The 19,257-nt window shown below is 43.4% G+C and overlaps 2 protein-coding genes across 7 annotated transcripts in view; one reads left to right on the plus strand and one right to left on the minus strand.

The window, feature by feature from the left end:
- LOC139337564 (histone H2AX-like) overlaps positions 1–19,257 on the minus strand; it is a 238,104-nt gene that overhangs the window by 35,131 nt on the left and 183,716 nt on the right. The window lies entirely within an intron of this gene.
- LOC139337488 (nucleosome-remodeling factor subunit BPTF-like) overlaps positions 1–19,257 on the plus strand; it is a 43,943-nt gene that overhangs the window by 3,221 nt on the left and 21,465 nt on the right. For 4 of the 6 annotated variants that reach the window (XM_070972088.1, XM_070972096.1, XM_070972113.1 and 1 more), the window contains exons 2-18: positions 104–926; positions 4,013–4,064; positions 4,299–4,467; positions 6,167–6,412; positions 7,372–7,581; positions 8,547–8,732; positions 8,965–9,140; positions 9,530–9,709; positions 10,043–10,224; positions 10,532–10,663; positions 11,432–11,561; positions 12,145–12,280; positions 12,858–13,160; positions 13,372–15,493; positions 17,924–18,048; positions 18,560–18,712; positions 18,930–19,080. In XM_070972088.1, coding sequence (XP_070828189.1) covers positions 104–926; positions 4,013–4,064; positions 4,299–4,467; positions 6,167–6,412; positions 7,372–7,581; positions 8,547–8,732; positions 8,965–9,140; positions 9,530–9,709; positions 10,043–10,224; positions 10,532–10,663; positions 11,432–11,561; positions 12,145–12,280; positions 12,858–13,160; positions 13,372–15,493; positions 17,924–18,048; positions 18,560–18,712; positions 18,930–19,080 — 5,476 coding nt within the window. The remainder of the gene's footprint in view (positions 1–103; positions 927–4,012; positions 4,065–4,298; positions 4,468–6,166; positions 6,413–7,371; positions 7,582–8,546; positions 8,733–8,964; positions 9,141–9,529; positions 9,710–10,042; positions 10,225–10,531; positions 10,664–11,431; positions 11,562–12,144; positions 12,281–12,857; positions 13,161–13,371; positions 15,494–17,923; positions 18,049–18,559; positions 18,713–18,929; positions 19,081–19,257) is intronic. The other 2 variants (XM_070972104.1, XM_070972129.1) reach the window with 2 other exon arrangements.

Raw genomic sequence — 19,257 nt, forward strand, 5'->3', positions numbered from 1 at the left:
ATTTCACTTTTATTTATATATTTTTTAACACACACACTTCTTTTGAAGCATTTTTTTTATATACCACCCTTTTTCACGCTTCTTTTCCTTTCACCTTTTGCAGGCCGGAGAAAGAATCGGACAGTGCTATCGCAGTCTCCCATCCTTGAGGCAAATGACATTCCTACCCTTGATCTTCCCAAGTCTTCTGAGGACCTCCTAGTCCTCCCCTCACAGCTCCTCAATGTATCTGCCGTATACGAAGTCCTACGCAATTTTGGCTCGGTTCTGCGCCTCTCCCCGTTCCGCTTTGAGGATTTCTGTGCAGCGTTGGCCAGCCAGGAGCAGTGCACGCTGCTGGCAGAGACCCACATCTCCCTGCTCAAAGCTATTCTCAGAGAGGAGGACACTTCCAACACCACATTTGGTCCCACCGACGTGAAGGACTCTGTCAACTCCACTCTGTATTTCGTGGATGGTATGACCTGGCCGGAGGTGTTGCGGGCGTATTGTGAGAGTGACCCGGAGTACCGGCACATTCTGCCTTTCCAGGAGGGCGAGGATTACCCATATGAACCCTTAGAGAGTAAAGTCAAAGTTCTCCAGTTTTTGGTGGACCAGTTCCTGGCGACCAACATTGCCCGGGAGGAGCTCATGTCGGAAGGGGTGGTCGCTTACGACGATCACTGCAGGGTATGCCATCGCCTCGGTGACCTGCTGTGCTGTGAGACATGTTCAGCCGTTTACCATCTGGAGTGTGTGAAGCCGCCATTGCAGGAAGTGCCAGAGGACGAGTGGCAGTGTGAGGTGTGTGTGGCACACAAGGTACCCGGTGTAGCAGACTGCATCCCAGAAGCACAGAGGAGCAGACCATTTATTCGACAACTGCCAGTCGGCTATGACCGACAGCGCCGCAAATACTGGTTCCTTAACCGCCGCATTGTTGTGTAAGTTCACAATGTTTCATTTATGTGCTAAGATTATTGTTTAGGAGTTGACTGTAGAGGTGTCTGTATGGGTGACTTTAAAATGTAAAATAAAGTTATTAGTCAGAGTTACTAAAATATACAGATACCATAAACACTGGGTTAGGACTGACTGTGTGAAACATCTTTATTTGGTCTTTATTCACCATTATGGTCTCTCAAATTAAAATGATTTTCTAAAATAATGGCATAATTACAGTCTACTACCATCTCACATATTTGCCCAAGTTTCCATGATTTTACGTTGTCAAAGACTAGAAGGAATATTTGGCTGTTAAAGTAATTAGTAGAAAAGCGGTGTGCTTTAAGTTCATGAATGCCCCAAACCATCAGCATGCACAGTTATAAACAGCAGCATAAGGAAGAGTGATACAGCCAGTAATCCTGTATTTCTTTTCTGCACATTCCCACAGTGTAATTTTTTATGATACAGCTCTGGAGCTGCTGTCGTTGCAGCTCATGCACCGCACTGTTTGTGGCTCAGTTTTCTTTGGCAAGTGTGAGCTCTTTGTGTGATTGTCTTTACACTTGCTCTGCTCTCCTCGATAATCCAAAGCATTAATAATACCCCTGTAATATAGGAAGCCCACACAGACTGCCTGCTCACCTGTATTTGACCCCCCTCCATTGAGAGAATGGTGTCACAGGTTAATCCCTGAGTGTCGCAGAGACTCAAGTTTATGCGTACAGTTCATAGATATAATTGCTTAATCACTGCTTTGTTCACAACTGTAAATGATACTGAGTTAGATTTCATCCCCAAAGAGATCGCCTGATGTTCAAAGTCAGGTGATGTCCAAACGGCACTCAACCCAGGATCAGTAGAGGGGCCATGAATTTGCCATAAGTCAGTATTTGCAGAACACATTATATACTACTACACACTGAAGTTACAGTGAACAACTTCCATATGCCCTGTATTAAATGATGGTGTTGCTGCAGAAATTTATACAGAATGGTACATTTTGCTGAACCATTTTATCCCCAGTGACAAAAGGTAATGGGTGCTTACGTGCAAAGTTCAGGGTACCACAAGCTTACGGTCTTGTATATGAGTGCAGACCTGCACTGTGGTTTAGCAAAGCAAAAAAAAAAAAAAAACTGCCTCAATCTGAGGCTTTGACATAAGCTGACCATCAGCAGTATTGGTCCCATATGTTAGCAAATTATTTTGGTATTGAGCAGTCACAGATGGTGTGTGTGTGCGTGCTGGGTCAGCAGCAGCAGAGGGCCTGCTACATAAACCATAAAGGTGCATAGCTCATTTGAACAATATAAGATTTAAGAGGTTTGGTGGCCCAAAGTTTGTCATGGCTGCATTTCACTCCCTCTTTTCTCTTTCGGTTTCGTCCTGCTCTCCAAATTGGCCCACAGCAGGTGCTGCGTTACTCATCTTCACTCTCCCTTCCGAGGCTGTGTGTGTTTGTGTGCACAGAGGAAAGTTTGTGTGGCTGGGGATGTACGTGCCATGAATGATGTGCTCAGAAGTAAGGTGTTGGTTTGTGTGCAAGTGTGCCTCAAGTAAAGGATGCTGAATAGACACTACTGTTACATGGCCCCAGGCTTCACAGTCCCTCGACATGGACCATGCTGAGCAAAAAGCTGTCGAATATTCCACTTTGTAGCTGCTGCTGCTGCTACATAAACTCAAGAGTCCTAGGCCATATTTCTGATTGTGCTGGACCTTGCAGAAGCTTTGGTTTGCTGCTAACGGTTCACCCGCTGTACCCTACAGGTACGCACAGCTGATCTTTTCAGGAATTACTAGAATTTTCAGGGTTTTAATCATTTAGACTAGTAAAAAACAGGCCTTAACTCAGTATTATTGTTAATCAGTGACTTATAGTTAAGATGCATTTATCCTTTTTACTATATATGTGTGTGTGTGTGTGTGTGTGTGTGTGTGTGTGTGTGTGTGTGTGTGTGTGTGTGTGTGTGTGTGTGTGTGTGTGTGTGTGTGTGTGAAAATAGTACTACTCCTCTTCAGCCGTCGATTAAACACCTAACCCTAGACCTTACTGTCATTTCGTGTGCGTGGAGCTTTGCATAGGCAAATAGACCCCACCGCTATCTCCACCCACCCCTCTGCAGCTCCAGCGTACCTGCTCATTTTCAACTTTGCTAATCAAAACACAGCAACACCATTTTCTGCAGAAAGCCTCAAAGGAAGATGTCTCCCATGTGCCATATGCACTTGTCTAACGCTACACTGACATGAGTACAGCCTTCATCATGACATGCTTTCCACATGAAACACCCCAAAGTCCAGTGAAGATTTCTGTCAGAATTTTCACAATAAATATAGCCATCGTCTAATTTAGCAGCTTAGCTGCCTGACAAACTAATCCTTAATATCCCCAAGTCATGTGAAATGTCATCATGTAACTTGGCAAGCTAACATTCGCTAGCATTATCATTCTAGCACACCGCTGATTTGTTGGCCAGAGTCAATGGATAAACCACAAGAAAGATAAACGGTTGACTGAGGTGTTAGCCCGTACTGAGCCAGAATAAATGGATTGAACCAGGTCAGACTTCCTCAAATCCTGTCATTACGTGCCAGTATGGTATATTGGTCCAATACTGTGCTACTCATTTTCTTGTAATTGTAATTGTAAATCTACTCCAATACAGCTACACCCGATACCACATTACACACAATGTTTTCTTGTCTTTTGTTTATACTTCTCACAGACCGTTAAATACAAGTAACTTTACAGCCAAGCAAAAGAAAACACTCAACCTCTAAAATCAGTTGTTAGGGGGAAATTGTTGCCAAGAGGCCTGTGAGACTCAAGTCAGCCCTGTGACCGTAACACTTATATGATCAATGGACTGGATTTATTGACCATCCCTGGAAAATTAGCTGTGAAAAGTAGAAAAGCAAACAAATGGCAATAGCATTAGACCACATAAAACTACACAACAATGTATGGAAAACAAGCATATGTAGAACATGTATCTTCTAGTTGTGTCTGCTTCTTTTTCCCTGTCCCTCACTGTTGTCTTTTTTTCCTCCTGTCTCCTCTCCTATGTCTCCCCTACAGTGAGGAGGACGGTGAGCAGGATGACAAAGCCATCTGGTACTACAGCACAAAGGTAAGTGCGATTCATCATTTTCTGTCTCTGTACACAAAATAATCATTTTGTTTTAAAAGACTCTCCTCTTAACTTCTTTCTTATTACAGTAATGCATCACACTCGTGCACTCTCTTTTAATTAAGAAAACACATCCAAATATTCCCTGTTTTTTTGGCAGTGCAGCTGTCGTAGCATTGAATTCATCTGGTATTGCACTTATTGAACTCTTCCTTTTAACTCTGTCGTTCCCAGGTCCAGCTAGCTGAGCTCATAGATTGTTTGGATAAGGAGTACTGGGAGGCCGACCTGTATGCAGCGCTTGAGGAGATAAGGGATGAGGTGCATGCGCATATGGACATCACTGAGGACTTAACCAACAAGGCCCGTGGCAGCAACAAGTGTTACCTCACTGCAGCTAATGGTAAAGACCTTTTCCTTCTTTCTCTGCTTAATAAAATAAACCACTTTTCAGTGAATCTAATCACCAAGTTTAATCATGGCTCACTGAGAAGAGGGATCTCCTAAAGGCCAAAGCAATTTTTTCTCCCCTTTCTCTCTCTTTCTTCCCACTCCTCTGCCTGCTTGCCTCCCCCCCAATACTCATGAATGCCACCCAGTCATAGATGGCTGGGCCATAGGAATCAACCCAGCTATTATGTAACCTTACTCTGGTCCCAGTTTGGCCAGTATCCAGCACATGAGCTTCCCCTCAGTCCCTCCTTTTTGTCTGCAGGGTGTCCAAATCCATGTGTATGTTTTTCTGCAATTAAGCTTTGAAAAATGACACTACACTTTTGTATGGCGCTGCTGTGTGTGGTGTTAACTTTTAATACAACAGCTTGAGCGGAAACTTCTAACAAGCATCTGCTTCACAGAAAATTTGAAGATTCTCACAACAGACTTTTTTTACCTGCAGAAAGTAGATGACACAGGCACATAAAATGTATGCCAAATCTAAGAATGAATACAGCTTTTGTCAAACTTTATCATACTGGTCAGCAGCAGTATGGGCATGGCATACTTAATACTGAGTGATTTCAGAAAAAATGCTTGGATAAATCATAAGTAGAGGCCTTTAAATTCAACTTCTGTCATGTTTAAGCTTGGTTCTTACTCCCAGGCTCTTCAAGACTCTCACATATAAAATGTGGGATATTTCATCTGTCTTGGTGTGAAAGTGTGAAACAGAATATTATTTCATCCAGTGTCATTCTTCTTCTCTCTGCAAGTGTCATACTTGTTTAGGAGATGGTGCATGGTGTCAACCCTGCCTCTGCATTTGTAATTCAGTGTTAATAAAACAAAGTGGGAAAAATAAAGACAGAATTTAACAAACAGGCTGGTATTTCCTGTATTGTGTGTCAATAAAAGGAAAGCCTCAACATTTGCATATTGCTGTATTGGTTCTGCCTCGTGATTTCCTATTTGGGCGAGGCAGATTGAACACATACACTCACACCAATACACGTATTAAACAGAAACAACTTGACCTCAGAATCTTTCATCAAGGCTGTCTGAGCACACAGATGCACACAATATTGTCTGCTTCAGTAATAAACAGATTGAAGTCAATTGGCATTTTTGATTTCCTTTCCTTTCCTTTTGAGTTCCTCTTTTCCTTCTTTCAACTTTCCTGCTCTGTTTTTTTTATCAGAAATTTAGTGTTTTGAAGAACCAGCCTTCTCTTCTTTCCTTCCTTTTTCTGGTTTCCTTGTGCTGTCTTGCTCACATCCTTCTGGGTGATTTAATGTAGGATGGCATAGGATAATGTCCCTTTTGTCTGCAACTTTATCATGTGTCACTCCATTTTTAAATGACAATTGCATGTCAGTTGGATAAGAAAAACATCAATTAACCATCTCCATACCTAACAGTGTAAATTGCTCAGCTTCTGTTTAATCTGTATTGGTGCTGATCCATTCTGTATAAATGGCGCAGTGCACTTACCTATCAGTATGTGTCTATAACTGCTGCTGCACATATTAACACTGAGTAATCAATCTGAAACACAGCATGGTACCATTGTGCTGTCTGACTACACACTGGAATTTAATTTTATTATGATATGTATTTTGTCTGACAACTTCCACACTTCGTTTATATCCTCCTCTTTTATCCAGAAGAGATCCTGGAGCGGTTGCGGGCTAAGAAGGAGGAAGAGCTGGAGGAGGTGAAGAGACGGGCTGCTGAGGAGGCCCAGAAAGCGCGGCTGGAAAAAGAGAAGAAGGAGGTGGATGTGGAGAAGGAAGATGAGGAATTAAAGGACGAGGCTCAGCAAGAGGGAAAGGGCAAAGCTCTCGCAAAGGCGGAGGCGGAGATAAAAGAAGAAGCCATGGAAGAGAATAAAGATGATGTCAAAACTAGAGGTGATTATGATTTTTAGATTTCATTTTTAGATTTCATTCTGAACAAACCAACCAAATATGGAGCCCAAAGTAATGACAGTCACAGCATAAAAACATTGCACAGTCTGACCTGAAAAGCTGTTTTTTCTGGGACTCTGGTGCCTCTTCTGTGTTATGTTTTTGAGACTTGGAAAAAAGGACTTCATCGTGATGGTGTAATTAGTTATTGATTTAAGAATCAAATCAGCTGTTTAGTTCTCGAATCAATTAGAAATGCTGTGCTCTTTTTCAAGACTGAAGTCTTGCTCTCACAAAGTACTTTTTTTTTTTCAGTCTATTTATTATCCAGTCCAATACACAGGCCTTTATACAGAATAATAAGACATTTACAGCATGAGCAGGGGAACAAAATGCTAACATCTATGGTTAGCGGCATCCAAATATACTTGAGTCCATAATGAATGTAAATGCCTGCATATGTTCTTGTCAACACATGATTGCATTCATCGTAAAGGGATGTTCAAATGTTTTGAAGTGAGGTTGTGTGACACACTTCTCATAGTCAGTGTATTACCTACAGTAGATGCCAGTCGGCACGCCCCAAGTTTGGAGATCCAGACAGGAGTACCAGCACAGAAGCTAAACAATGCACTGCTGTGGTCAAGGGCAGCAGCAAGATGTATTTTAGCCACAATCTACCGTCGGTAATACACTTACTATAGATAAGTACTTCATTCAGCAGCACTTATAGATATCTGAACTCACCCTTTAAGAAGCAAAGTTGAATGACCCCAGACACTATGACAGATTTTTAAAGGTAGTAAATGCAGCTCTGCCAGCAATGCTATTTATTTTTTTAAAATTGATGATGATTTCATGATTTGACCGTATTTGTCAGCCCATGACTGCTTCGCTCTATTGTGTTCAAGATGTCAACTAAAAACCACAATATTCACAACATTGCTGCTGTTCATCTGTAGTTGTTGAAGCTCCACCCACTGGCCAAGAAGGCGGCAGTGGCAGTAGCATCTCAGACGGACCTATGCTTCCAGCAACGTCTGCTCCAACGCAAAGCGCCACCACCGGCGTGAGCTATAGCCTGGCCACTGAGGCTCCAAAGCCCCCGGCCTCCACCGTAGAGGCTCTAATAGAGGGATGTTCCCATATGGAGGTCACTGACAACGCCAAAGGTATACAAGGATGTTTTGGGGTGAAGTTGACCTCATTAAGCACTTTTTGGGGATCTGCTTTACTGACGCAGTCTGCAGCTTCACAGGACCATCCGATGAATCTCGTAATCTCAAACATCACCAGTGACTTGTTTGTTCCGCCATCAACCCCCAGTGCTTTAGCTTTCCTGCTGCCCATTTCCCAGTCTGCCTCTTTGCATGTGGCTCTCACTCCATCTGCCGGCTTTTGCGTTCAGTACTCCAGTTTTTAGTTCTTGAAGCTTGGCTTCAGCCTGGGAGCTCTTCCAGCCATGTCGCACTTGAACTCTTAATTCCTCATGCTCTCTTTTTCTCCAAAGAGCTGAAAAGCTGATTGCATTGATTTGCAATCTCCTTGCCTGGTGCAAGAAAAGCTTGTCTTCTGCTGCTTGCTTGTAATGGGAACCTGTGGTTAGATCGCTGTCTGATTAGGTTGTGCCTTAGTTGACAAATGTTAATTGATGATCTGTGCATATTCGGCCTAATAATCACAGGGCTTCACCATTCGTTGTTGTGGTCAGTGTGGTCATGTGCACAAACCTTGTTGGAGCCTTGCCTTGCATTGGTCGCCCATTGATTTCAAGCACTAATCCCTCCATTTGAATCAAATATGTGGTGCATGCATTACGCATGACTAATCAGTAGAGGGAGCCACAGCCCTAACCATTGCAGAACTTTTCACAAGAAAGTGTCTGTCTTCATCGTGACTGATGTTTTGCTTGTGTAGAACCTGCGACTTGTTGGTCGTTGTTCACAGCATTTATGCTTCAATTTGTCTTGGTTTTTCTAGTTAAGTAATTTCAGTCAGCACTAACACCTGCTTATTGCTGGACACTGAAACAAACCATGAAAGATCTCAGATGATGACAGATGACAGCAAAAACAACCCAATTGAGACAAAGCTGTTTATGTAACAGTCAATACTCTTTGTGATGTTCTGTCTGCAGAAACCCCATCATCAGAGCCCGTCCCTGTTAGTGGAGATGGCATCCCCAGCCTGAGTCAGCCCTCCCAAACCAGCGAGGAAAATAGTAACAGCAGCATGGGAGCTGGGGTCCCTCCCAGAGGTCCTGAACCTCCAGACCTGGCTGACAAGTCCTCGCAGTCATCCCTTGCCAGCCTTGATGACACAGGTCTGACAAAAAAAATACCTAATAGCTACGTCTTATTTGATAATACATTTTACAGTATAGTTTTATCTGTATGAGAACAGCAGCACAAGCATATTACATATTATTTGAGCAACCACTGTCAAGAGGGCATCACTTTAAATGATCATCACACATCATATGTTCAGATAGAGTTTACAGCTGTGTCCGTCTTGGCTTCTTCTGTCGTTGACTCAACCTTGTGCTGGGTTTCCAGGGGACGGTAAGGACTCAGCTAACGGTGAGGCAACCAGTCTCAGCAGTAAGAAGTCTTCAGCGACTCGCATGGTGACCCGGCTGAGGAACCCAGAGAGCAAGCTCAGCCAGCTGAAGAACCAGCAGGTGGCTGCTGCTGTTCACGAAGCCAACAAGGGCTTCAAAGAGGGCAAAGAGGTAGGAAGAACTGTGGTTGATAAGGATTGTGGTCTTTCGGACAGTGAGTGAAAAAAGCTTGTGCAGAGTGTAACACAGGTGCACAGAGCAGGCCAATGTATGCATGAAGATGAGGTCAAAGGCCTTCGGGAAGAATTGGAGATTTAAGTGACAATCCTTGGACTACTCAACCTTGTCCCTTATTACCTTGTCACCTATTAAAAGTAATTTAGTATCCGGACTCTCAAGGACAAGATAACTTTAGCTCATTTCAAGGCCACAGCGCCAGTGTCTGTTATAAGGATGCTTATTTTATTCGAATTAGCAGGTTATACAATCTATTATAGGTTGCATTATGTCTTTTTATAAATCTAAATGACTCATATTTTTTTCCTGTCCTACCTCGACAGGTACTAGTAGTAAACGCACAAGGTGATGTCACCCGTGTCAGTACCCGCAACAGCAAGGACGTGGTGATGAAGGGGACACTCTGCCAATACTTCAAACTTGGCCAGGAGGGGAAATACCGTGTTTATCATAACCAGTACAGCTCCAACACAGTGGCCCTCAACAAGCACCAGCACAGAGAGGCAAGTACTTGTTTTTGCCATTTGAATCTTCATAAATAATTAACGCCATTGTGTTTGCATGGGTTTCTTCCATTATTACGAAGACATACAAGTCAGATGGACAGGGATTTATAAATTGTCCCCAGGTATGAATGTCTGTCTGTGATAGGATATTGACCTGGCAAAGGCTCCACTTCCCATTCTTTGCAGTTTTCAACTAGAACCAGAAATAAGTCAGATACTGTATGGGGCACTAACAAAGATGACCAGAAGTTGACAACGAAATGACCTTGGTCTTTAAGATGCTGAAGTTTAAACCCTGACTGAAACCTACTGAATTTGTCTTTTCATCAGGACCACGACAAGAGGCGGCATCTCGCTCACAAGTTCTGCATGACACCAGCAGGAGAATTTAAGTGGAACGGGTCTATTCATGGCTCTAAGGTTCTGACCATCTCTACATTGAGGCTCACCATCATCCAGCTGGAGAACAATGTTCCAGCACCGTTCATGCACCCTAACTGGGCCTCACACAGGTACAGATCGAAGACAGGCACTGTGATCCGGAAACTATGTATTACAATTCTGATAACTTGCTTTGTGTTGATGTTTTGTTCAGTGAGTATTGGTTTTAATGCTTTGGGTTGTTAGTCATGTTGGCATTGGTGCCTTTCAGTGTTTAAATCATCCTGTGTAGAAAACAAAGAGGGGTCAGAATTGAGGCTTTTTTACCCAAGATAAAACCACACTATGACTCAAAACTTAATGTAGCCTAACAGTGAAAGCACACAGAGGAAAGTGAGAAGTTTAAAAGTGTTAAATATTTCTTTGCTTGTGTTGTAGGACCAATTGGATCAAAGCAGTTCAGATGTGCAGCAAGGCCAGAGAGTTTGCGCTGGCTCTGGCCATCCTGGAGTGTGCCATCAAACCTGTGGCTATGCTGCCTGTCTGGAAGGACTCACTGGGCCACACCAGGTACAATCACTGTATATATACAGTATGTGTGCGTATGCATTGCACATACCATATACACTTAATTTTAAACATACACAAATTATTTAATAGTTAAAAGATTGCACCACAAATTCAGTTTAAATGCGAAAAATTCAAATAGAAAAAAAATGGAAAACTCAAACAAGCCTTCTGTGCATGTACACAGGAGATGTGTGGTCAGTTTAGCAGGCAGAGGTGATCGTAACCAGATCAGATCAAAGGGCCCACCCTAGCTGTGAGGCATAATATTTAGACTGCAAGTCCACTACCAGTACCACCCACCTCTGCCTGTACTACTGCTTCAACACCACAGCACCCTTTAAAGAAGTGATTGTCCAAGATTTCACAAGGTTAGGACGTGTGTGTGTGTGTGTGTGTGTGTGTGTGTGTGTGTGTGTGTGTGTGTGTGTGTGTGTGTGTGTGTGTGTGTGTGTGTGTGTGTGTGTGTGTGTGTGTGTGTGTGTTATGGAACTGTTCCAAAAGTAACTATCATCTTTAATCAGGGCTTTAATCAACATTACTCAAGAAGCTTTCCATGTTGTTTACTTACACTTAATTACTAAAAAAATATATCTTCACATAAGATGTATTGTGCATGGTTGTCGAGAAGTGTTCTCATACAGCAGGCCTTTTGCAAGAAACAAATCATAATGTTCTTTCTGCAGCACTTTGCCAAGATTTTTTTTTGGTTAAAAAAAAAAAGCAACAGGTTATCCTACATCACAATTAAAAAATAATAATAAATTTCAGGCTAAACCGCATGACATCCATGGAGCGTGAAGAGAAAGAGAAAGTAAAGAAGAGGGAGAAGAAGCTGGAGGATGAGGAGACGATGCAGCAGGCCACCTGGGTCAAGTACACCTTTCCAATTAAACACCAGGTGGGTCACATACATGCTTAGAGATTTTGTCTTTTTATTTGTGTTAGATACTTTGATCTGATCTTGGTTTGATTGAAATCAGACCACTGTCACTGTGCATTTGTAGCTAGTTAAAGGCCAGGAAGATTGATTGATCGCAGCCAATGCAGATTACTCACAGACACGAGATAATCTGACTAGAGTGTTGACTTGATGAGATACAACCATCCTGACTGTTTTATTTCTGTTCTCTGTGCCATCGAAACAAAAACGTTTCATCATATATATGATGATGGGCTGAGTCTGCTTTCACATTGAGATTTTAATGCTTGGAAAAGTGATTCATTGCTTTGGGAAAAGCTGGCGTTTATGTTGTGCGTGCATGCATGAGTGACCATCAAGGGCTCTTTGATGCAGCAAGTTGAGCTCAGCTGTGAGTCAGTTCCCTCAGCAATTAGTGATTAGTGTGTGAATTATCCCTTAAGTTTTCTCTCTTTACACCTTCTCTCCTTCTGCGGTCTGTCCCAATTCACTCTTCTTTTTTTGAACCTTTCATGTCTTGCTGCTTTTTCATCCCTCTTCTACTTTCTTGTCCTCTGTGAAGGTGTGGAAGCAGAAAGGAGAGGAGTATCGCGTTACAGGCTATGGGGGCTGGAGTTGGATCAGTAAGACTTATGTGCAGCGGTTTGTCCCCAGGCTTCCTGGCAACACCAACGCCAACTACCGCAAAGAACTGGAAGGTCTGGAATGGGAGACTTTGGGGCCTAAAATGTGGTTTAGTTGTTTGGATTTTGGTTATCTATCATTTAAAGACTCTGAGAGTGAATTAGTCTCTCGTTCAGTAATCTCAACGATGTCATTGTGTGTGTTGGCTGGTGTTCAGTTAATTAAGTCTTTTTTTTATGTGTCTGTGGATCATTGAGCGATGTAGTATAAACTCTAAAGCGTTGTCAAAATTTTACTGAGATTCATCTCGACTTTGAAGAGATGTTTTACTCATTCTCATACTCAAAGACCTCACAAATAGTTAGGATTCTTCTTTATAGATACTGATAGCTTACGTTCTTCTTTGTCCTCTTACATTTAACTGCTGCCAATTATTTAAGATGTTCAGTAAAGCTGCAGATTAACTGCATTGTCAAGAACACGTTCTTTATGTTGTAGAATCTGAAGACCACATCATAATCCTTATCAAGATTGATTACATTTTAGTAATTGATGGGTTTTGCTTCACAACAGTCTTATTTATAGCAGTTAACAGTAACTTTTTCAAACTATTTTGGAAATAATCTCTTACTGTCATTGTGTTCTCCAAAGATGCTAAACTTGGCAAGAAATGTAACCTGCTGGACTTGAGTCGACGGCCCAGTGTAGCTGAACCAGAAGCTCAGGGAGCTGCTGTCTCAAGCAGTGAGGCAAACGATCAAGACTCCTCTAGCCTCTCCAAGCCTACAACGGATCACCTGATGGCTGTCGAAGATTTGGACTCTAATGAGAGGATGGAAGAGGAAACGAAAGAAGGGGCAGACGAAAAGGAAAAGTCTGATGAATTGTCAGCTGATGAATCGCCCACAAAGATGGAGGTGGACCCCACAGACATACCATCAGACGAAGAGCAAAGTATGACAGAGTGCGACTTGGTGTCTAATAGCATTGTGTTGAATTATTTTTGGGGTTGTGCTTCATTTTAAACTTGTATAAAACTCATTTTCTTGTATCCTTCCCGAGCTTTTTCATCTCGATTTACAGAAATTATATGGAGAATGTGAATGAGTGTCCCTTTTTTAAATCCATGCAGATTAAAGTCTGAATTCTGAATTTTTCTCTTCAGGGTCCAGCATTCAGGCAGAAAAGGCTTCTGTGAAGAAAGAGCCTGCAGAGGACCCTACACGACCCTTTAACTATGATGTAGTGGACGTCAGCAAGGGCTTCCTCACCCGCATTGCTTACAAGAAGAAGGTGAAGTCCTCCAAGTTGGACTGCCTGTTGGAACGACGACTGAAGCAGCACATTATTGAAGAGAGGCAGAGGCAGAAGGCGTCTGCCTCCAACCCTCAGACTCCTACACAAGTTTCATCCACTTCAACCCCCATTCTGAGCACTCCAGTCCGGCCGCGGTCACCACTCAAGCCCCATGCTCTCGCTCAAACGCAGCTGGCACTGGAAGAAGCAGTGAAAGTGGAGGAGAAATCTTCCTCAACACAAACTCCTAGGCCAGGAGAAGTTAGAGGGGGAGAGGTTGAAGGTGAGAGTCAGGCCGAACTCTCTAAAGCTACAGATGAGATTGTCACTCCCCCTCTTCCTTCTCCTGCTCCAGGCTCCACACCCAAAGACAGTTGCACTGCAGGTACAGGTGGAGATTCAGCGTCACCACAAAACCAAATCACCTCCATGCCCCAGGATTTGGAGGCAGACCTAGTGGGAAGGACTACGTGGCCAAAAGAAACAAATTCAGACAGTTCAGGGCAAGAGTGTGTCAAACTGCCTGATGCACAGGAAACAGTAGTGGGGGGGATTTGTAGCTCTTTAGAGCAACAAACAGCCAGTGTAGCATCAGATGTTACCAAGGCTGTACATATTGAAAATATTGGGTCTGAGGTGTCGAACTTGAAATCTGACTCTGTAAGGACATCTACAAGTGTTCTTGACCAAAAAAGTAGTCAAAACACATCTCCTTCTAAACCTGTTCAGCAAAACACAGAAACTTTAAGCTTGGTGCATTCGGGTACAGAGGAAAACGGCATGGGGCCAGTGGCAAACCAAGAAAATATGCAAGGCATTGGACAAGTTCGAACCAAAGGCGATAGCACTCCCGAGCCAGTTTCTCCTCTCCCTCAGGTAAATGGTAATGATGGCACGGGGAGTGAAAGCATGTTAAGTAATTTTGTGATTAGCTCAAATAATGGTGTACTTACCAACAGTCTACAGCCCAGAGTGAACAGCATTGGTAAAGTTGAAGAACAAGGGCTGGTTGTCTCATTAAAGGACAGCACACAGCAAAAGCCTTTAGTGAATGGAGATATGGCCCCTGTAAATGATAGTACAGAGGTTGGGGTCAAGGAACCAATCCTTGCTTCTAAGGTAGAGGTAGAGAACAAAACGACGATATTGGACCAGGACGATAAACCTCCACTGAAGATGTTGAGGCTGGAGAACAACATCGATGCACTTGAAGCCAACACTCAGAGCACTCTTCAGCACAACAGCACGTCACCATTTCAGTCTGCAGAGACCAAAGTCAGTCCTGTGGTCAAGATCATCCGAATGGCACCGTCTCCTATTCCCTCAGCAGAGGAGTCCAGTCTGAGCGACGACTTTGCAGAGGAGAATAGTCAAAGTGGGACGACAGAACCACCCAAGACCACCATCACCCAGTTAACCACAACCTCCACAACCACCACGACAGTAGTTTCCACAGAGTTGAGGACGGTCAAAGTGTCATCGAAGGCAACTTCTGGAGAGACGACGACACCTGTGGTGTCAACAACAGAAAGCAGTGCAGTGTCCACCCTTACTACCATGACCAAAACTACTGTGACCAAAATCTGTTCCTCTGGGCTCGATGGTCAGTCGGAGGATAGCCAGAGTGACATAGTGGCAGAACAGAAGACTGCGCTGTCAGTCTCCATCAGTAAGTCTGACACCAGTGGTGAATCATCAGTGTCATCTGTTACTGTGAGCCAAGAGGACTATTCCTCAACAAAGGGTCGCGTCCGCCTACTAAAATTCTCCCGCACCAAGAAGATGCGCTCAGACACCGCCCTTCCTTCTTACCGCAAGTTTGTCACCAAGAGCAACCGCAAGAGTATTTTCGTGCTGCCACATGACGACTTGAAGGTTCTGGGGAGGCGAGGTGGATTCCGCGAGGTGCCCATATTTAGCTACAATGCCAAGCCAGCTTCAGATATCTGGCCATATCCTTCGCCCAGGCCCACGTTCGGCATCACCTGGAGGTAAGTTTACTCTGTCCTTTTCTTTTTCTCACACACTTCAGTTTCTCACCCACCTAAACCATAAGCATTGTTGAACGTTTTCATTCCTTCTGTGTTATTAAGACCCTAACTCAACAACAACTGTCCCCTCTTGCCCACTTTACACCCAATAATGCACTGTGTTCTTGTAGCTGGTAAAGTAGCACTTAGTTGATCTCCATGGTGAAATTCATCCTTTGATTTTCAGCCATTTTAGCTGTTTTAATCATTCTGTGGCAGTCGGGTAGCAACTTCAGCGTAGGTGCCAGCATCTTGCTCAAGAGCAGTGGAGAAAATACAGAGGGCGTGCAAACAGTAAAGTCAGGACCTCAAACTGCAAGATGATGGTCTTAACACTGAATCTTGTAAACTTCACACAAAAAGTCCATTCCAAATGAAGAAGGACATGCTAATATAGAAAGGCCAAATCTAATGTTTAATGTACTTTCCAACAGAATATATTGTTTTTATTTTTTGACAGAGATGATTTGTGTCTTCTGACTCCGCAGAAATCTTAATTTAAAACCCTGCAATGGCAGCACTCCAAATTTACTGTTAACTAAACATTTAAAGCTATACTAGAATTCACGTATACCCCTATCTTATAAATGGACACTTCAGAGTGAAATATTTCAAAGTAAATTTTAATCAGACGAGACCCCTGTGCTCTTCTGGGATTTTTTAAGAAGTTGATTTAAATTTTGTAGCATCCAGCCAGAGAAAGTGTATCCGGTCTTGAAGAGGTTTGTCTGCCACAAAGTCATGAAGGATGTGTGTGTGTGTGTGTGTGTGTGTGTGTGTGTGTGTGTGTGTGTGTGTGTGTGTGTGTGTGTGTGTGTGTGTGTGTGTGTGTGTGTGTGTGTGTGTGTGTGTGTGTGTGTGTGTGTGTGCGCGCGCTCAGTGTCAAAGTACAGTGTGTTTAAAGTCTGGATCCCATGAAATGGAAATCAAAACATATGGCTGTGGTATGTGGTAGCATGAGCAGGAGTTTACATCCACATTCACTGTATATTTTCAGTTTCAGGTCGGCCCAACTACTGATAATGCAATGCTGTCAAGTGGTACGGCAATAAAAATCCTCTTGAGTATTCTTACATTTTTACTGCACATCAGGTGTCTCTTAAATCAAAGTAAAACACCTGTATGGTACACGGTCTTACTGAAACCATTCCCTGTTACTTTACTCAAGAAATGCAAAAATCTAAATGCTTAACTGCACAGTGTGACTCAGCTAGAACATGCTTTTAACTTCACCCTGTCAAGGATTTTGGATGACATAATAAGTCCCATGTTGCTTTGCAGTCATAGAATTCGATGCAGTTGTTTTTGTGACGACTTGTCATACTTTTGTAATGTTTCCAAAGTACAACAGCAGGAATAAGGCTGACCCTATTTCCCTTCAGCATCTGCCTTTAAAGCTTCTCCTGGTTTGGGGGTGCCATGTCCAGTTGACTTGTTGTTCATTATGTCTTCTCCCTCCCTGTCTGCTGTCCGTGGCTTTGGCCTGAGTGATGTTGTGGCTCCGAGCCTTATGTCACTCGGGGACTTCTGGTTATTTTGACCGGACCTCAGAGTCCCGAAGCGGTCATGAATCTTGCAGCGGTGGGAGAAGTGTCAAGATATTCACTTTGTGCACTGACCCAGCCCTGCAACCCAGGGATATTTCCCCCCCCTGTGGTTACACATGGGAAAGAGGATATCTACCAAAGCCCATAAAGACACACAGCCTCGTGATGATGATGTTTTTGTAGATGGTCAAGATGTTTTAAATGTCCATGTCCTCAGTACCAAGTTCATCATTGGAACAGCTTTCCTGCCGTAATGATGCATGAAAGGAATATTTCTTCTGACAGAAAACATTAGGAAATTATTCATTGATGGATGACATCCTGTTATCTTCTTCACTCAGAGCAGTCTGATAGTTTGTTAGATTAAAAAGGACCAAATGAAATATGGACAAGCTTCCACTTTGAACCCAGCGAGTTAAAACTGTTGTTTTGTGTGCTTTCGTTGTCAGAGATAATATCTGTTCCCAGACCAAATTCAAGTATGAAATGATCTATTAAAGATGGCAGCCTGTCCATCTCTTTCATGGAAATTGTCATGATGGGACAACAACAACCTCAGTCTGTTCTTACTCTTTGCCTCTTCCCTCTTCCTGTTCCGTGATCGTGCTGCATTGTGTTTTCTCGAGCACTGAGTGAGTCACTGTCAGTCAGTTGCCCTGCATCAATGAACCACATGACACAGGGGGAGTGGGAAATGCCCAAAACCCTTCCTTCAGCTCGTATCTGTAGAACAAGTAGTCTTTCTATTAGTACTGTTGATATTCCAGATTAAAATGTACATTTGTACAGATTTTTATATGCAACTGTATGTGAGTAACAGCTGAACCTCTGGATTGTGTTGTAGGTATCGCCTGCAGACGGTGAAGTCTCTGGCTGGTGTGAGCCTGATGCTGAGGCTTTTGTGGGCCTGTCTGAGATGGGACGACATGGCCGTCAAACCATCCGCTGCTGTCGGCACCACGCGTACAGGTAGAACTGCCCCTACCCTCCCAAACCGTTCAGCCTCCTCCAAATAAAGATGCCCTTCAACCTGGATGAGGATGGGGAAGACCTGATCAGATTTGAGTTTGGAATTAATTGTGTTACTTGATACAGAAGATGTATATAAGAAACACAGTAGAAGTATTCATGTTTTGATGTTTATGCACTATTATCAAATTTCTTATATGAGTATTCTTCTATATTTATACTCCTTTCCACTTGTATTGTGGATGGTAGGTGCAGTTGGTGTTTCCACAAGACTAAATCAACTCCAACCTGGTGTTAAAAGTGAAACTGTAGGATTTCTGCTGTTGAGTAGTTGGATGGTATCCTCCTCTATTTGCCTGAGTGGTCCTCTTTATCCATGCATTGGCCGAGAGAAACATACAAAAAAATAGCTGTCACCAAAAAAAGTCTCATTTGGGTGTCACTGTTTTTACGTTGGAGTGCATTTCCTCCATCTTCTCGGGCTCTCGTCCTCATCACCATACCAACCCAGCCCTATCCCCACTCATTGCTACAGAGACATCGGACACTGAAATCACAACCACCGAGATCATCAAGCGCCGGGACGTGGGACCCTACGGCATTCGCTCAGAGTACTGTATCCGCAAAATCATCTGCCCCCTCGGAGTGCCTGAGACACCAAAAGGTTGGATAGACTTTTTTATTCCTGACACTGAATACAGACTTAACACAATAACATTAGTCTAATGTTGATTACAGAGTGTACACACACACACACACACACACACACACACACACACACACACACACACACACACACACACACACACACACACACACACACACACACACACACAAACAGCCCTTTTGTCTTTAATTTATTCATCTGTCCACCATCCCAGAGACCCACACCCCTCAGAGGAAGGGGCTGCGCTCCAGTGCCTTGCGCCCCAAGAAACACGAGCCCGCCAAGCAGACCGGCCCAGTTGTGATCGAGACCTGGGTGGCTGAGGAGGAGCTGGACCTCTGGGAGATCAGAGCTTTCTCAGAAAGGTCTAGCATGTCATGCATGTCATGCCTACACCTGCCATATAGCATACATCTCTCAAAACAATTTCTAAACATGTCAGACTGGAGAGTCAGATATTATTCAGGTTGTTGTTTGTACTGTCTCAGAAGATAAATACTCTTTCCTGGCTCTGCTAGAGGTAAAGTGCCTTGCTCTGCCAG

This window comes from Chaetodon trifascialis, chromosome 2, assembly GCF_039877785.1.
Source record: "Chaetodon trifascialis isolate fChaTrf1 chromosome 2, fChaTrf1.hap1, whole genome shotgun sequence".
Lineage (NCBI taxonomy): Eukaryota > Metazoa > Chordata > Actinopteri > Chaetodontiformes > Chaetodontidae > Chaetodon > Chaetodon trifascialis.